Source organism: Carcharhinus amblyrhynchos, chromosome 4, assembly GCF_965287045.1.
Source record: "Carcharhinus amblyrhynchos chromosome 4, sCarAmb.v2.hapA, whole genome shotgun sequence".
Classification (NCBI taxonomy): Eukaryota; Metazoa; Chordata; class Chondrichthyes; order Carcharhiniformes; family Carcharhinidae; genus Carcharhinus; species Carcharhinus amblyrhynchos.
Window position 1 is genome coordinate 103610213 of NC_137327.1, and position 19309 is coordinate 103629521.

At 42.8% G+C, this 19309-nt stretch overlaps 1 protein-coding gene across 2 annotated transcripts in view; it reads left to right on the forward strand.

The window, feature by feature from the left end:
* The window catches only part of klhl4 (kelch-like family member 4), a 200407-nt gene that overhangs the window by 156039 nt on the left and 25059 nt on the right, over positions 1-19309 (forward strand). For both annotated transcript variants that reach the window (XM_080187717.1, XM_080187716.1), the window contains exons 5-7: positions 13017-13229; positions 14531-14717; positions 16147-16371. In XM_080187717.1, coding sequence (XP_080043843.1) covers positions 13017-13229; positions 14531-14717; positions 16147-16371 — 625 coding nt within the window. The remainder of the gene's footprint in view (positions 1-13016; positions 13230-14530; positions 14718-16146; positions 16372-19309) is intronic.

The window sequence follows — 19309 nt, forward strand, 5'->3', positions numbered from 1 at the left end:
AGTTGATTGCCCATGCTAAATTTCCTCTTAGGGCCCGGGTCTCCCATCCCAACGTGCACATTTTTTGGCACGTTAGGTTGGGAGAGGCCATTTCATGGGATTCGCGCATGCATCGCTGATGCATGCACATCTCCTACAGCTGGAGAACAGGCACAGTTGGAACTGCGCTAGAAACTGACGGGAAGGCAAGGTAATTGATTTAAATCTATTTTTAATCTATTTTAGATGTCATTATCAGGCCTGGAACTTTATTCTCTGGGCCGCATAGTATCTCCCCCCTCGCCAGGAGGATTTCACTCTGGCAAGGTTTACAGTAGCTCCCCACTTGCAGCGAACTAGCAGGAGACCCCGCTGTAATGAAGGGAAGGGCAATTGGGGCCCCCCCAGGCATTAGACAGCAGGGAGTGGTGCTCCCTGGGAATGGGTACCCTGGCTGTGTCCCCAGCATTGCCCAAGAGGCAAAGTGCCTATGCCCAGGGTGCACTTTGGTACTATCCACTAGGCATCAGACAGTGTCAACTGGGTGGGGCCTATTGTGGGCACAGCCTAGGGGTGATCAGTGGGAGTTGGGGGGGCGGGGGTGGTTCCGCTACCACTCTGCAGGTAGAATTGGTCAGGGCTGGAGGAAGGCCAGCAATCGGGGTGGGTTTGGGGAGGCGGTGGTCTGCTGGGAGGGGTGATCTTCCTCCCCGGGGCGGGGGGGTGCGGTGGGAGGGGAATCATCACTGCTTGGAGGGGGTGGGGGGGGAGGTTGGAGGTTGCAGTGCTCCAGGATTGAGCTGGTCAGCAAAATACAGTCTGACAGCTCTGGGCCACTGTGCATGTGCAGAGGCCTGAATTTGTCAGATTCTGGCTCAGAAAGGACAGTAGGACTAGGGGGCACAGCCTCAAGATAAAGGGGGGGCGGTTTAGAACAGAGTTGAGGAGGAACTTCTTCACTCAAAGGGTGGTGAATCTCTGGAATTCTCTGCCCGTTGAAGTGGTGGAGGCTGCCTCGCTAAATATTTTTAAGACGCGGGTTGATGGGTTTTTGTTAAGAGAGGGGATTAAGGGTTATGGGGAGAGGGCGGGAATGTGGAACTGAGCCACGACAGATCAGCCATGATCTTATTGAATGGCGGGGCAGGCTCGAAGGGCTAGTTGGCCTACTCCTGCTCCTATTTCTTATGTTCTTATGTTCTTATGAATAGGCCCTGCCCCCAGAGCTTTTAATGATATTCACGATTGTGACCTCTGCAGTGCACAGATTGCGAGAGATTCGAATCTGAACTCCCACTGAAAAAACAATCGTGAATTATACCATTTTTCCTGCCGATACAGAATTTAGAATTTTTTTTGGGAGTATCAGGCCCTTACTGTCCCAAGAATGACGAATTAGCGGGGTACATATGTGGGATTATGGGGATAAATCTTGATATGATGCCCTGTTGGAGAATTGGTGTAGACTGGATGGGCTGAAAGGCTTTCTTCTGCACTGTAGTGATTCTATGATTCTATGCTTGCAAAGAAGAACAGTTTTTACCCAACATCCTACATGACCAAAACAGATAATTTGATTGTTACCATAAATGTTTATAGAATCTTGCTTTGTACAAATTGGTCGCTGCGTTTCCTAGATTTAAAAAGTGGCTACACTTCAAAAGTACTTCATTCATTGTGCTTTTGGACATCCTGAGGTTGTGAAAAGCATTATGTCAATAATTTCCTTTTTCAGTACAGCATCTTTGAAATTGAACAAAAAAGAGGGGAGAAAGTAGACAACTGAGTCATGGAATGACATCAAATAGATACAAATGATAAGCAGAAAATAAAAATTGCAAAAGACAAAAATGACAACTTGAGGGAAATTCTGTGCAATGTTAATTAGAATGGAAATAGAACATTTAAATGTTACAGAATGTTCAGATGATTTTGTCTAAATATGACCCCGAATACTGAAGTAAGATTCCAGTGCTATATCAGTTGTGCTACATGCTGACTTGGCTTGGTTATGCTGACTTGGCTTGAATTAGTGGAAGCAATGACATTTATTGTGAAAAGCAACACACTGAGGGAACATTATTTGGCTATCACAAGTCATTTCAACCTTCTCTTCTCTAAGGAGAACAGCCCCAGCTTCTCCGATCTATCCATATAACAGGAGTCCCACAACCTTGGATCCATTCTCAGAAATTTTCCCTGCATGCTCTCGAAACTTTCACAATCTTCCTAAAGTGGGGTGCCCAGGGAAAGTGGCAGAGAAACAAGAATAAGGTGACAGTAAATAATATAATACAGTGGACAGGGGTAACTTCAGGGACGATACAAAGTACAGGAGTCAAGGAGTGAACCTGTCACAAATTTCAGAATTGAAACAAAACATCGTGGAGGGAATTCTCCCAAAAAATTTCTAAGTGCCGAATTTGTGTGAAAACTGGAGTAATTCATGTAGTTTTTTTTTCAGTGGGAGTTCAGAGAAGAATCTCCCACACTCTGTGCACTGCAAAGGCCACCAGCATGAATTTCAGGGGCTGGAGCTTGTGCCCGCTGGAGAGGCTTAAATCAGCACGCTGAGTGGGCCACTGCTCTGTTGGTGCCAAGATCAGGGCATGCGTAGTGGCCCCGCACTGCCATCCTCCCAATTGCTTGCCAGCTCAATTGCTGGCCAGCCTTGCGACCCTTTCAATTCTGGCTCTCCGACCCCCCCCCTCCCCAAAATCCACCCCCCCTCCAACTTCCTGTTCGCTGCTACCCCCCACCATTCCTAGGCCCAGCCCAGATCCCCACCCTGCTGACCTGCTGTGATCTCCAGCCCCCCCCACCCTCAACAGTAACCCCCCCCGCAGTCCTGACACCGACCCCCCTGCAGTGCTGACCCCTCCCCTTCCCACTGCAGGCTGACCATAGCCCCCCACCACCCAGCCCAGTCTGATCGCTGGCCTCTCTCCTTGCCCCACCGATCCCGACTGCAGAGTGGCAGTGGGAACCCCCATCCTGACTGATTGCCCCATCGGCCCCACTCCCATTCCTTGCCCCCATATGCCCTGCCTCCCTGGCACTGGCCTGTGACTGATGGGCTGTGCCAAGGTGCCCCCTGGGCATTGGCACTTTGCCCCTTGGGCAGTGCTAGGGGCCCAGACTGGCACTTACAGGTTGTCAATGCCCAGGGGGCACCATCTCCTTGACCCCCCTGGGAGGGCCCAATTGCTCTCCCTTCATTCCAGTGGGGTTGGGCCGCTAGTTCCCTGAAAGTGAAGAGCTACTATAATCCTCGCAAGAGTGAAACACTCTAGTGGGATGGGAGCTGCTCATGGACCCAGAGACTTCGGTCCCAGGCCCTCCAATGATATTGAAATAATATTATAATTACCATTTAAATGGTCTGTTCTTCTCAGCCCAAATTCCAATGCAAATGCATCCAGAAGTCCCCGTCTGGAAGGCGTAAGTAGGACATGAACACTCACGCACATCCCGCAAATCGGTCACTGCAGGATTCTCCTGGCCTGATGTGCTAAAAAGAAGCACAGCGGGATGGGAGAATTGCGGCTATTATCTATTTATATGCACATCATCATATCACTTCTCAAATTCACCTGCAACAATCATCTTTGAAATATTTACAGAGAAAGTTAAATTGCGTAAAATTGAATTCATTTACATTAGAAACCTAAAACGAAATAAAGAATCTATCAGCTCCAGACAGTGTAAACGAAAACCTGAAAGCTCTGTGCCTTCCACAGCTTTCAGTAAATAAGTGATCTTACTAACAAGCAGGAAGGACAATTTCAACACTTTATTCTAAACTGCAGTTTCAGCTGATACTTACAAATCACTGGTGTTTCATTGTGCTGTACTAGGTAATGTTGAAAGCTTGACAATTAGATTATAATGTGCATTCTCCACCATTCATTATTGTTGAAGATATGAATAAACAATTAGACCCCAATTTTCTTTCCTCAAATATTCCATTCAGCAAAACCATACATTCAGGAACTATCTACATTGGGATTAATATAGTGAATAGTTGCATCTCATCCCATGAACCATGTTTACGTGAGCCTTCACTATGAGTGAGAGCTAGAGAATTGAATTTTTGCTACTCGATATGTCCTTGCCTCATTCTATAACTGTTCCCCATGACCCTCATCATCTCCTCTAGGAGATTCACTTCTTCAACCACCTCCCTCAACTCTTCTCAGGCTACCTCTTAGTGACTGTTTTTGCTCATAAGAAGCACCCGAAAGTGGCGAGATACTGTAAAGCGGGGTGCCAGAGGCTAGCGGGCCTGGAAAATTCAGTCCTGGGCCTGCTAATTACGTTAAAATTAGATTTAAATAAAGATATAAATGACTTAACTCTCTTCCCGCCTGTTTCCAGTGTGAATCTGATGATGCTGAAAACCCAGTGCTGGGAGATGTGTGTGGCAGGAATGCATGTGTACATCCTGTGCATGCCCAGCCACTAGATTCTCCCACCCTGCTGCGCTGGAATATTAGCATGGCAGGGTGGGAACATTGTTCCCAATGTGGTGCTCTCTCTGGCTTTTCAGCCTGTGGGCAAGACAACAGTTCTCTTATTAAATACCTTCTGCTGTTCCAACATCCCTTTTACAATTGTACCCATTAATTTACATTTCATCTCCTTATTTTTCTTTTTGGAACGTATCACTTCACATTTCTATGCATTAAATTTAATCCGCCATGTACCAACCTGTCTGTGTTCTCTAGAAGTCTATCACTATCCGCAGGTGGTATTAAGTTGCATCAGTTTATTTGTCCCACGGAAACACTGACCTTGAATTTACCATTCTCTGTCAAAGACTGTCACGGACATAATACTGATAGTGATACTGGAGTGACTGTTTATGTGAGAAGATCACACTTGCGAGTCAATAACATGCTTGGAATGTAAGGTTTTACAAGATGGTTATGCTTTAAACTGTCTCTAATTCAGAATAAATGGAGTAATGAATGAGGCCATGTGACCCGCTGCTTGTTCTGCTGGACAGCAAGCCTGTGTGGCTTGATTAGCATGGGGACAGGCAGCTAAGGTCAAATGCATGTGCCAAGTCTAACACCATAATAAAAAGGGAGAGACAGATTTTACTGTTGCAGATTAATTGTCTGAAAGATTTTGAAAATGGTTCATGTTGGGCAGTATCAGCACTGGGAGCTGATAACATCATGAGAACTGCAAAATCACATTTTCCCTCAGCATAAGTGTGTGCTACAATTGTCCCCCCTCCCCACCCCCCCCACCCTGGCCCCCATTAAGTGATGAGACACATTTCTCAATGAGGGTCCCAATCATTTGAATGTATCAGGCCACCATGCCTGAAACATCCCCCTCGTCAGAAAGTCCATCCATATTGGTATGACAGCAGAATGGAGTGAATCACGATTGGTTTCCTAAGGTGTGCGCCTGGTGAGCAGACTTCCCAGGAAAGATCAGGAGAATGCAACGTTCAGTGCAGAGGGAGCAAAAGAGCTCCTTCTGTAACTCTCCCACACCATCCTCTAGGTATTACCAGGAGGCAGTACACCAGCATCATGCTCTCATGCTGGGGAGAGGATCATGCTGGGGTACTACCTCCTGGCAATACTCAGGGGATGGTGTGGGGAAGTTATAGGGGAAGGTCTTTTTCTCCCTCTGCACTGGGGCACTGTTTAAAAATGGTGCCCCGATTTCGAGTGTCTAAGTTGCTGTGGAGCAGGTGGATCACTCGCCAGTGATACATCATGGCATCCACCCATTGAAGTTATTTTTCAAAGCCCCAAGCTATATGGTGGAGATAGTGGCCGTTGCTTTTGGTGGCTTCCTGCCCTCTGTTGGCCTATGCTATTTTCCTGGAAATTCTTGCCCAGTGAGAGACAATGAAAGCTGTGGAGTGCTACAGGGAGCAGATGCTGCAGCAGCATGGGATGTAAAGCTGATGACTACCAGAGAGAATACATACGGGAGGGAGGATTTTCCCCAGTTAAAAAGATGGAAACTGTGGGAATTTAAGGACTCTGGAAGATCCACCCTTCATGACAGGGGGAAGAGATCTTCAGAATAAGCCAGGCTGCAGGAGGTTGATTTGGGATTCTTCAGAAGACTGAGGAAAGGACCTTTGATGGTCACTTGATATCACAACTCAGCCAGAAGTGGGGAAGTGAGCCCATTGGAAACTGGGAGTAACTTTGGACTGTAATTCTGTGGGAAGTGTGCTGTAACACATTGGCATGGGTTTTTTTTTAGCTGTGTTAAGAAACTATTAAGGAATTTATTTTCTGGATTTACAGCATTATCTGCCAACTAAGTAAATATTTAATTGCTGCTTGTTTACATTTAAACTATAGAACCCTACAGTACAAAAAAAGAGGCCCTTCGGCCCATCGAGTCTGCACTGAACACAATCCCACCCAGGCCCTACCCCCATATCCCTACATATTATACCCACTAATCCCTCTAACCTATGCATTTCTGGACACTAAGGGGCAATTTCTTAACATGGCCAATCAACCTAACCCACACATCTTTGGACTGTGGGAGGAAACCAGAGTACCTGGAGGAAACCCATGCAGACATGAGGAGAATGTGCAAATTCCACACAGACAGTGACCTGAGCCCAGAATCGAACCCAGGACCCTGGAGATGTGAAGCAGCAGTGCTGACCACTGTGCTACCATGCCACCTCAACAGTTTGTTACTGTAAAAATCCTAAAGCTTGAAATGACTGCACTGCAAGAAAGTTCATCCATTGACTGTGAAACAATAGAAGTTGTGAAAAAGCCTCACATAAATGAAAGGTATTCCTTAATTAAATCTGCAGAAAATTCATATTCGTAAATTACATCTGCCTGCCACTAAACTCCTGCTTCATATCTACACCTCACTAAAGTGCAGCACGGCTGGTAAACCAGACATGATTTGACAGGACAAATAACTCTGCAACGCAGTGGAACCTGCATGATGTCAATCAATTGTTTTCCACATGACAATTTCCAGATTTAAGGGTTTAATTTAGCTATCCCCACTCAAATCTGAATTCATTCGAGTTTGCTGTTCCCCGCTAAATAAAAGCAAATTACTGCGGGTGCTGGAATCTGAAACCAAAAGAGAAAATGCTGGAAAATCTCAGCAGGTCTGGCAGCACCTGCGAAGGAAAAAGCGCTGACGTTTCGAGTCCAGATGGCCTTTGAAGAAGGGTCATCTAGATTCGAAACGTCAGCTCTTTTCTCTCCTTACAGATGCCGCCAGACCTGCTGAAATCTTCCAGCATGTTCTCTTCTGGTTGCTCTTTGTTCCCAACCTCTCTTCAAGTGAGATCCATTGTTTGTTCAAAAGTGATATTTTTAAACCATTAAAACATCATCAAAACAAAAGGGGAAAATTATCCACAAAACTTTTGATAGTACTTTCAGCGGAATTTCAGTGCATTATGTTAGATATGACAGAACCATATTGTAATCATGGTTTAATTACAATGTTGCATAGTTTTCATGCCATCTTCACTGAAACACAGGAATCTTCATTGAAACATGTGACTTAAAAGTGAATACACTGAGTAAGACCTAAGCCCCCCGCCACCAGTTTAATCTCTTCAGTCATGGACACAATGGTACAGATCTTATTAACAATTTCCTGCTTCAGTATCTTTCTCACACACATGAAGCCCATCCTGATAAACAGCTTTGCCTATTTTTGTAAACTGCAATGGACTCAGCTTCCTGTTCCTATTTTCCTGACAAAAACACAGCAAGAGGTTGAGATAGGATGTGGATAATGGCTCACATCCCTTTGTTACTTTTGGAATCAACACTTCAAATTCTGCTTGTTTTGCAAGTGCATTTTATTTTCTAACAAACCATGAAAAGAGATGAAAGACATTAACACAGTACAAAAATAACTCAAGTAATTCCGCTAGATTAACTGAATGTTGTACTTGTGGAACAAACAAGGGTGTGATGTTGTCAGGAGTAAGCTTAAACACCACCAGAGAGTAATTGCCAACAAAAAGTACTGCTAATAAACAGTTTGTTTAATTGGGTCCCAGCATATGCTCAACTCAATTAAAGCTACCTTTGGGTACAATGACATAGTGGTTAGCATTGTTACTCACAGCACCAGGGACCCAGCTTTGATTCCCGGCTTGGGTCACTGTCTGTGTAGAGTTTGTACGTTCTCCCCATGTCTGGGTGCATTTCCTCCGGTACTCCAGTTTCTTCTTGCAGTCTGAAAGATGTGCTGGTTAGGTGTAATGGCCATGCTAAGTCTCCCTCAGTGTATCTGAATATGCGCCAGAGTATGGCAACTAGGGGATTATCACAGTAACTTCATTGCAGTGTTAATGTAAGCCAACTTGTGATACTAATAAGTAAAACTTAAGACATTTATTGGGATATCCTGAGGATATCAAGAAACATCTATAAAATAATTGGTTTGATTTATTATTGTCAAATGTATTGGGATGCAATGAAAAGTATTGTTTCTTGTGTGCTATATGGTCGAAACATACTGTTTATAGAGTGCGTAGGAAATGAAAGGAGAGGGTGCAGAATAGAGTGTTGCAGTTACAGACAGGATGAAGAGAAAGATCATCTTAATATATGATAGATCCATTCAAAGGTCTGATGGCAGCAGGAAGAAGCTGCTCTTGAGTGGGTTGGTACATGTTGTCAGACTTTTGTGTCTTTTCCCCAATGGAAGAAGGGAGTCTATCTGGGGTGCATGGGGTCTTTGATTATGCTGGCTGATTTTCTGAGGCAGCAGGAGGTGTAGATGGAGAAAATGGATGGGAGGTTGGTTTGCATGATAGACTGCGCTACGTTAACAGCCCTTTATAGTTTCTTGCAGTCTTGGTTAGGACAGGAGCAATGCCTATCTGTGATACATCCGGAAAGGACCTCTCCATGGTGCGTTGGTAAAAATTGGTGAGAGTCATAATAGACATGTTGAATTTCCTGTCTTCTGAGAAAGTAGAGGCATTGTTGGTGATCTGAACACCTAGATACTTGAAGCTCTTGATTATTTCCATTTCAGCACCATTGATGCAGATAGGGGCACGTCCTCCACCATGTTTCCTGAAGTCACTGTTTGCGATCCAACCCACTATGGGTCAGATGGGACCAGAAGATTGATGACGGGATGGAGTGCAGGAAAGAGATAGAGAGTCTGGTGAAATGGTGCCATGACAATAATCTCTCCCTCATATCAAATGAAGGAGCAAGTCATCCTGATCTCCTGAGTTCCCACCTATTCCTGACCTTCTATTTGCTTCTCCTGCTCTTCAACATTATAATATCTATCACATTTCTACTTCTCTGTAGCTCTAGAAATAGACATACAGATTCTCAACATTAAGTCTGTTTCTCTCTTCACATGTGCACAACGACCTGTTGAGTTTTTGCAGCATTTTCTGTTTGTATTTCAGATTTCTAGCATCCACAGTATTTTGTTTTTATTTTGCTGTTTGTGAATGCTAGCTGTGCATAAATTGATTGACAAGCTTCCCACAGATAACAGTGAGTACATTTCAAAAGTACTTCTTTGGCTGTAAAGTGCTTTAGGAAGTCTGGTGGTCATGAAAGGTACCATATAAATGTTTGTCTTTCTTCCCTATGAATATCAGGGTTGCTTTCCTGATAACTATGAACCGTTGCATGCTTGTGACAATCCAACTGATGCCAGTAGTTAACAATGACCCTACTTATTAATTTAGTTTGCTATGGTGGGAATTAAAATCATGATAACTGGGTCCACAGTTCAGCACCACAGTATAATATAATCCTATTCAGTCCATTGAATCTGCACTGACACTTCTAAACAACATCTTCCCCAGGCCCGACCTGCCTCATGCCCCATAACAACACATTTACCTTAGCTAATCCATCTAACCTGCACATCTTGGGGCTGTGGGAGAAAATCGGAGCACTCAGAGGAAACCTACACAGACACAGGGGAGAACATACAAACCCCAAACAGTCACCCAAAGCCGGAATTGAACCTGGGCCCCTGGCGCTGTGAAACAGTGTTAACCACTGTGCCAGTGTGCCTGCTGTAGCATGATATTACTGTGGCATGTGGCAATATTTCATATGCGAGAAGTGGAGTCAAAGTGCGTAATTTTACATGTCCCTGGTAATTGTTTTCAGAGGTGTGCCTGGATGAGGTTGAAGACTTTGCTATCCAAAGCTTTTGTTTGTTTTCACACCTTTAACATTGATCATTCCCTGTAACATATTGCACATTTATGCTGAGAATACATTTTAACAAATAACACATTGGTACGGAAGATAGATTAAAGCTGACTTTGGAATGCTCATGAGAGGTTCATTAAGACCAATGGAGATTGTAGTCTAATTGCATGTCACAGTTGGTTCTTAAAAGCCAAATGATGCTGTAAAGATTTCTTCTTCACAGTATGGGTTTGGAATTCAAATCTGCAAAATAACAAAAGGAGTCATATCATCAAATAATAAATGAAATGGAAATCAGAAATAATGCTGCCTAAATTACTTCTGGCCCAGATGTTAGCTCTATGTTTTCTGACTGTAATGTAGAAGCCTGTGTGAAGAAACTTAACCTTTTTAAACTTACCATTACATTTTGCTCTGCTTTGTGTCTTGAAATCTTTTTGATTTACTTCTGCAGTAATCAGTAACATTTAAACAATATATATCTTGATATTTCTGATTTTTTGCTGTGCTTCCAGAGCCTAGGTTTTCTGCTCAATTGTTGCTAATGATATAAATTACACTTTACTAATATAGTCAATCATGCTACCAAGTACCAGGCAATGACCATTTGTAATAAGATGAAATCCACTTCCCCTTGGCATTCAATTACATCACTATTGCTGAATCTGCACCACCAACAAACTAGGGGTTGCCACTGAACATTGATCATTGACATTATATGAGCCATATAAATACCGTGGCTGGAAAAGCATGTCAGAAGCTGGGAATTCTGCAATAAACAGCTGACTTCTGACTCCTCAAAGTCTGACCACCTTCTGTAAGGCACAAGTGTGTGATTGAATACACCCTACTTAGATAGATGAGTGAAGCTTCAACAACATTCAAGAGCTCGACACAGTCCAGGACATAGCAGCTTGTTGGATCAACACCTCATCCATCACTTTAAACATCCATTCCATCCACCACTAGTGCACAGTGCAGTGGCAGAAATGTGTACCATCTATAAGATGTACTCACCAAGACTCTTTCAATGGCACCTTCCAAACATGTAACCTCTACCATCTTGAAGATCAAGGGCAGCAGATGTATGGAAACACACCACTTGCAGGTTTCTCTCCAACTAACACATCATCCTCATTTTGATCACTATTGCTGACTCTTCACTATTGCTGGTTCAACATCCTAGAACTCCCTCCCTTACAGTGTTGGGACTGTAGCAGTTCAAGAAAATGTCTCATAACCACGTTCACAAAGGCAGTTAGTGTTGGACAATAAATGTTGATCTTATCAGTGACACACATATCCCATGACCAAATAAAACAACATTCCAGCTGTGGCTTAACCAATGCTTAACAGAAATGTATTGTTGCCTCTTATTCTTGGGCCCCAATTAATAACATTCAAAATATTTTTAGTTTTTTTAATGCAATTTTTGAGCAGGCTAACTGCACATGAAAATGATTGCAGAGCTCTCAGTTAATGTCTGGTCATTATGAAGGTCGAAGGTCTACCATTTGTACTCTTACATATAAATGATGCTAATCCAAAGTGTAAATTGAAAAGGCCTGCTCCATATGTTTTGCTCTGTGTTTTTCTTAATTTGTTCATTGACAGATTGACTTGGCTATTCAATCAAATCTGTCAAAGAATCAAAAGCAGATGTTTCTGAAGGATAAGTGAAATAATATTGATGTTTATGATGTTTGGTTTTATATAGAGCCTTCATTATATTGAAATGCCTCAATGAGCTTCACAGTGCAGTGACTATTCACTAGAAAATTAAGAAGACATGCCATGCCAGCAATATTCTATAAACAATACTAAGATGAATGATTAATCTATTTTAGGCTCGGTGCAATGCCAACAAGTCCTTTTGTGAATTCCTGCTGTCCTGCTAAATACAAACCCTGCCAGCTGAAATATTTCTATCCATGTTGATTTCTCACATCAGCATTGAAATGGTTAACTCTGCCTGCTGGTAGCATAGCTCAGTAGAAATAATATATTTTTTTTAAACATGCAGACTTTCTTCTGCAGCTACCCAAGGTTGGCATTTATTGCACTTTTGGCTTCTCTGAGCAACTCCCTACAGCACTGACATTTACTTCCTTCTGTGATTTCAGGAGACATGTTTTAACTTATTAGTTGTCTGTCCCACATTTCTGGAACTCAGTCACTTTCTGGCAAAAGGGGCATGGGTGGGGAATCATCTTGCTATTGCTGCTGTAAATATCCTCCCACTCCATCAAGAAGCATTCAATTCGTGTTGACTTCATCTTAGAGCTTTCATTGTAGAGTAAATATTTACATGGGGCTCTTCTGCAGTGGTTTAAATGGCTGTTTATTTCTATTAGCTGATATTATCCATGATAATCGACTTCATCCCAGCCCCCACAACCACACCCCCCCAAGCCACACCCCCTGCCCTACCTTACTGATAGCAACATCCCCATATAATGGCACTGTAAGCAGTCTTGCTGCCTACCTGGGTTTTAGTGTATTGATTGATTTTATTCATTGCTCCGGCAATGAATAAAATCCTACACCATCACTTGAGAAATTGAAGCGATGCTCAGCAAAACCCTAAGGCGGAGATGCCGGCATTGGAGTGGGGTGGGCACAGTAAGAAGTCTCACAACATCAGGTTAAAGTCCAACAGGTTTATTTGAATTCACAAGCTTTTGGAGTGCTGCTCCTACATCAGCTGAGTGTCCACTTCCAGTGAAACCCTACCAGCGGTCAACAGGTACATTCATGTTTAATGAATGTGGAGAGGATGTTACAATCCCATTTATATGTCATGTCAAAAACATTGATTGCTGTCGCCAATCCTTGTTTCATTCTATTGCTGCACAGGAGCATTTCCTGGAAGTGATCAAGAACCAGGAGTTCCTTCTGCTCCCTGCCATTGAGATTGAGAAGCTCCTCGCCAGTGACGACATTAATGTTCCTGATGAGGAGACCATATTTCAAGCTTTGATGATGTGGGTAAAACACGATTTGCAGAAGAGACAACAGGACCTTGCAATGCTCCTATCTTACATCAGACTACCTCTACTCTCTCCACAGGTAAATGGATAGCAAGTTGGTTTCACAGAGTTCTGAAAACATTGTTCAGTATGACAATATCTATTTACTGATTATCTTTATTGAAACATTTCATGCAATATTTTGATGATAATCTCTTGATATCAATGCTAAATTCCTCTTAATTGTTTCTGATGAGACCATGAGCACAATATTAACTAAATTCACCCTATGGAAATGATGGTTGGGGATTTGCTATGTTACTTACTCACCCTGGAGTCCCTGAGCAGGTGGTGAAGATCCAAGGCTAAACATAGCTTAATTCTTTCCTTTTTTGCAGAAGCATCTCAAATCCTCACAATGTTATCAGGACCAAGCTCAATTTGAACTTAACAACCTGAATGTGGGTCAGAAGAGACACAAGCAGCTACAATTTTTAAAAGATTTTTCTTCATGGAGCCAAGAGGAGCAGGAGTTCTACTCTGGGCCTCACAAGGAAAGAATAGGTCCTGAGTGCCATAGTTCCCCCTGTCCCAGCCCCCACAACCACATCCCCCCAAGCCACACCCCCTGCCCTACCTTACTGATAGCAACATCCCCATATAATGGCACTGTAAGCAGTCTTGCTGCCTACCTGCTGTTGCAAGGATGGGTCATCCAGCTGTGCAATTTTCCACCACTCCTAGCTGACTTCCCAATAGAAACAAGTGGGGGACTGGCTGCTGGGATTTAAAAATCACCCAGGTCTCATCTCAATAGTGAGGGCATTTCTGCCTCATGATGTTAACTATCCCCCACCACCCCACCTCCCTCACCACCAATTCTCACAACCCACCGAAATTAAAATCAGGCCCTTAATGTTGTCACATACATAGAACTGCTAATACATCATCTTCAAAAATTTGTGCCTATTAGCATTTTAATTATCGCTGGCTGGACCAGCATTTATTGTCCATCTCTAACTGCCCTCCATTCCAAAGGGCATTGGAGGGTGGATCTGGAGTCACATGTAGGCCAGGCCAGATAAAGATGGTACATTTTGATCACTAAAGGGCATTAGTGAACCAGAGGGGTTTTTATGACAATTGACAATGGTTTTGTGATCGTCGTTAGACTTTTTAATTCCAGACATTTATTGAATTCAAATTTCACCATCTACCATGATGGGATTCAAACCCAGATCTTCCCTGGGTCTCTGGATTACTAGTCCAGTGGCACTACCACGACGCCATCACCTTCCCTGACATGCAGGATATGACAAATCTCATAATGCACAATGAAATTATTTCTAACATGCTGTTATGTTAACAAATGTTGATTGATGAGTTATTTTATTTTGATAGCTTTTGGCTGATTTGGAAAACAATCCAATGTTTGCTGATGATCTAGAATGTCAAAAACTTCTGATGGAAGCTATGAGGTATCACCTGTTGCCAGAGAGACGACCTATGATGCAAAGTCCCAGAACCAAACCCCGAAAGTCTACAGTAGGAGCACTTTATGCAGTAGGAGGAATGGACACTACCAAGGGTAAGGCTGAACAAGTGATTGAAGCCTGTATTGGTGATAATATTAACACACTTGGAAAGATACGATAATATTCTTGTAATTTTATTGGTGATGGTCTTTATGCTTACGTTCACAATATTGGGATTCATTAAAGTACATGTAGTTAAGTTATTTCCTCTGCTGGGAAAATCCAGAACAAGACAATACAATCTAAAACTTAAAACTAACCCATTTAGGAGTGAAATTAGTAAGCATGCCCTCAAAGGCAAGAGGAAATCTGGACAAAGTTTTCCTCTCTGCTTGTTTTAAAAATGATTTCCCACTATTCCATGTTGCAGTTTCCACTTCTTCAGCTGAGAAATTATTCCTTCATTTCTCTCCAGGAAGTCTCTGATACATCGAATCACTACAGTGTGAAAGCAGGCCATTCAGCCCATCAAGTCTGCACCAACTATAATCCCACCCAGGCCCTGTTCCCCTAACTGCACATATTTACCCTGCTCGTCCCCCTGACACTAAGGTCAATTTAGCCTGGCCAATCGACCTAACCTGCATATCTATGGACTGTGGGAGGAAGCCCAAACACCTGGAGAAAACCTACACAGAGACGGGGAGAATGTGAAAAGTCCACACAGTCAGTGACCCGAGGCCAGAATTGAACGCAGGTCCCTGGCACTGGGAGGCAGCAGTGCTAACCACTGTGCCACCATGCCCTATTGTCCCACAATTTTATGATCAGTGCTTTGACCATTGTTCCATGCTTTCATAATGGGCCACAGTTCAGATTAGGACCTCCTGTGGGAATTTCAAACAATGAAAAACCACATTTCACCACTTTGCATTTGCAGAGTGGTATTGCTATATCTGTATCGACCACCCTAATTGTTGTTGCTTTACATCCCACCACGATTGTAAACTTGTGTGATTTAACACCTTAGACAATAAATAATGGTAACAGAGCATCGGGAAGCCAAGCTACTCAGCCATGGTTCACCAGCAATGTTAAGACTCATTTACAATCACTGCAGTGTAGAAGGCGGCCATTTGGCCCATCGAGTCTGTACCAACTGTCTGACAGAGTATCTCACCCAGGCCCTATCCCTATAACCCCACATATTTACTCCATAATTCCCCTAGCCTACACATCTTGAGACACTAAGGAACAATTTAGCATAGCCAATCAATCAAACACGCACATCTTTGGACTGTGGGAGGAAACCGAAACAACCGGAGGAAACCCACGCAGACACGGGGAGAACGGGCAAATTCCAACAGTCAGTCACTCAAGGCTGGAATTGAACCCGGATTCCTGGCGCTGTGAGGCAGCAGTGCGAATCACTGTGCCAAGTGCTGGTTGAAAGCTAGGGCTTAACAATTCTACTGAATTTATATCTTCTAAGTTTATAACTCTTTCAGTATTTCTGTAATGTGTAACTACCAATTTCTACAGGTGCTACAACAGTAGAGAAATATGATCTCAGGACAAACAATTGGATACAAGTAGGCACAATGAATGGGAGACGACTGCAGTTTGGTGTGGCAGTGATTGATAGTAAGCTGTATGTCGTTGGTGGGAGAGATGGATTAAAGACATCCAACACTGTGGAGTGCTACAATCCAACAGCTAAAGTCTGGTCCATAATGCCTCCAATGTCCACTCACAGGCATGGCCTAGGTAAGCAAAAGCTATTTGTATCTTGAACACAAATACTTATTTTAGATATATTAAAGGTCCCCATAGAAACCAATAATTATTAAAAATAAAAATGGATTTCCGAGTGACCAACAGAAAAAAAAAAATCAGGCCAGGATTTCAATTTTAAGACTTCTATTATAACAAACAAACTAAAATCAATCTAGGCTAAACATTATTTAATAGGCAACTAATATAGCCAACTGCTAAAAGGATCCATCAACTAATTGACACAACTGAAAATATCTTATGGCCATTTTGTAAGTTAAACCACTCCCAGCAGATAAGTAGACTTGTAGGTTCAAGTTAAAAACCCTCCCCAGTTTTCAGCAGGCTCCCTTCTCCCTGCCACACCAGGGCAAGTCTTCGTGTCCTTTGAAAGTCATTGTCCCTGTCACAGAGCAGGACTCACCTCAGTTAATGGTAGGGTGTTGGGGAGAGTTACAGAACAAAGAGATCTAGGGGTACATGTTCATAGCTCCTTGAAAGTGGAGTCACAGGTGAACAGAGTTGTGAAGGCGGCATTCGGCATACTTGGTTTCAGTGGTCAGAACATTGAATACAGGAGTTGGGACATCTTGTTGAAGTTGTACAAGACATTGGTAAGGCCACACTTGGAATACTGTGTACTGTTCTGGTCACCCTATTATAGAAAGGATATTAGTAAACTAGAAAGAGTGCAGAAAATATTTAGTAGGATGCTACCGGGAATTGATGGTTTGACTTATAAGGAGAGGCTAGATAGACAGGGACTTTTTTCTCTGGAGCTAGAAGGCTGAGGGGTGATATTATAGAGGTCTATAAAATAATGATGGGCACAGATCAGCTAGATAGTCAATGTCTTTTCCCAAAGATAGGGGAGTCTAAAACTAGAAGTATAGATTTAAGGCGAGAGATACAAAAATGTCCAGAGAGGCAATTTTTTCACATTGAGGGTGGTGGGTGTCTGGAAAAAACTGCCAGATATAGTAGTAGAGGCGGGTACCATTTTGTCTTTTAAAAAGCATTTAGACAGTTACATGGGTACGATGGGTATAAAAGGGATATGGGCCAAATGTGGGCAATTGGGATTAGTTTAGGGGTTTAAAAAGAAGAGTGACATGGACAAGTTGGGCCGAGGATCCTGTTTCCATGCTGTAAACCTCAATGACTCTATGACTCTAATGGAGGGTGCAAATATTTTAAGCAGTTGTTTACACCTGACTGAAGTGTGATCACCTTTGCCATTAAGTCCTTTGGCGATTTCTGATTAGATCAAGCAACCTTACTACTTACAATACTTCCACCCTGACTTGCCTCTCTACCCCTGGATCTTTGGAGCTCCTGCAACTGCTGGAAGCCTACTCGCTGATTTAGAATCGTAGAATCCTTACAGTGCAGACAGAGGCCATTTGGCCCATCAAGCCTGCACTGATCACAATCTCTCCCAGGCCCTACCCCCAAAACCCCACTTATTTACCCTGCTTACCCCTGACACTAAAGAGCAATTTAGCAGAGCCAATCAACCTGACCCGCACATCTTTGAATTTCTTCTCATTGTGGGTGACAGGTTGTTCGTGGCAGGAATGATATGCAACCCATATCACATTGTCTGCCAGTCCCAGGATCTTGACGACGGCAGGAGATATTATTCCCATCACAACTTGGGGGATTGTCCTTTACAAAAACGTAGGTACTCCTAATTATATATATTTAATGCTACATGTCTATGAAATAGCTTTTCAGAAATATTTTTGTTGGCATGACTACCATTTAACGTAAGCAAATTTTGTTGGCAGTGTTCATACTTTACTTTTAAAAGTATGAATTTTCAACTTAACTGACTGGAAGTGTTGCAGTTTGAAATAAAATGGAGCAAACTGCTTAAAAATGCAAAGGCACACTTCCAAAGTGAAGATGAGAAACAAATTCCCCTCAGGGGAATGTGATATTCCGCACACCCATTGAAACTGTCTAAGAAAGAGACATTAAAATGCAAAGTACTGGATATTGAAACAAGGCTGCTACAGGTAGATACATCCAAAACGTCTTAGAAATACATAATGGCTGAATTATTTCAAAACAAGGCTGCTAAATGTTAGAGGTTGCATGTGGCATAGGAGGTATTGAGAACGTTTTTAGCAGATGAAAATGGCTGAGGGCTGCTCTTTCTCTCTCTTGGAATGTCACCCAATTTAAGAAGCCAACTCTACCACTCACTGACCAGCAAACTGACATTGCCGAATAATTGCAACACTTTCTACATCTGATTGCATCCAAGAAACCAGCTAATCTAAAACAGCCGCAGCGTTTATCACCTTGTGTGTGTGCACATGTGTGGGTACGTATGCTTGTGTGTGAGCATCCGACAAGCCAGGTTGACTGGAAGGTGCCCTTCACACCTGTGCATAGATTTTATATTTATATATTACTACATTGCTCTTTTATTAATAAAACACTCTATGGACTAATTATCTGCATGTCTTAAAACAACTACCACCTGCTGTCACTGTGTAGCATATTAGACAGACCTACTTATGTTCCTGGATTGATCGAGTGTCCTATATTTCGGGAATTAGAATCTTACAAGTGTAAACTTGAACAGCTAAACTCTCAATTTAATTTATCCAGAATACAGACCAGACAGCTCTACAGTGTAGAGTGAGGCAATATAATAAATTTAAATCCAGCATATAACATAAAAGCAGCCAAAGGAAACGTTTAACCATTCAGTTATTTTGACACGGCTAAAGGCATTGATTCTAATTTTAATTCTTGTCTCTGTCCGTGAAATGAATAGGGTTAGAATGAATTAGATTCTCATCCAAACTTTTTATTCTACAGTTGGATGAGGCCAACTATACTCCAAATATCTGGGGTTGGATTTTCAGTTGCTATTGGAACCAGGAACTGCTATGGGCATGATTGGTAAATTGTGTTC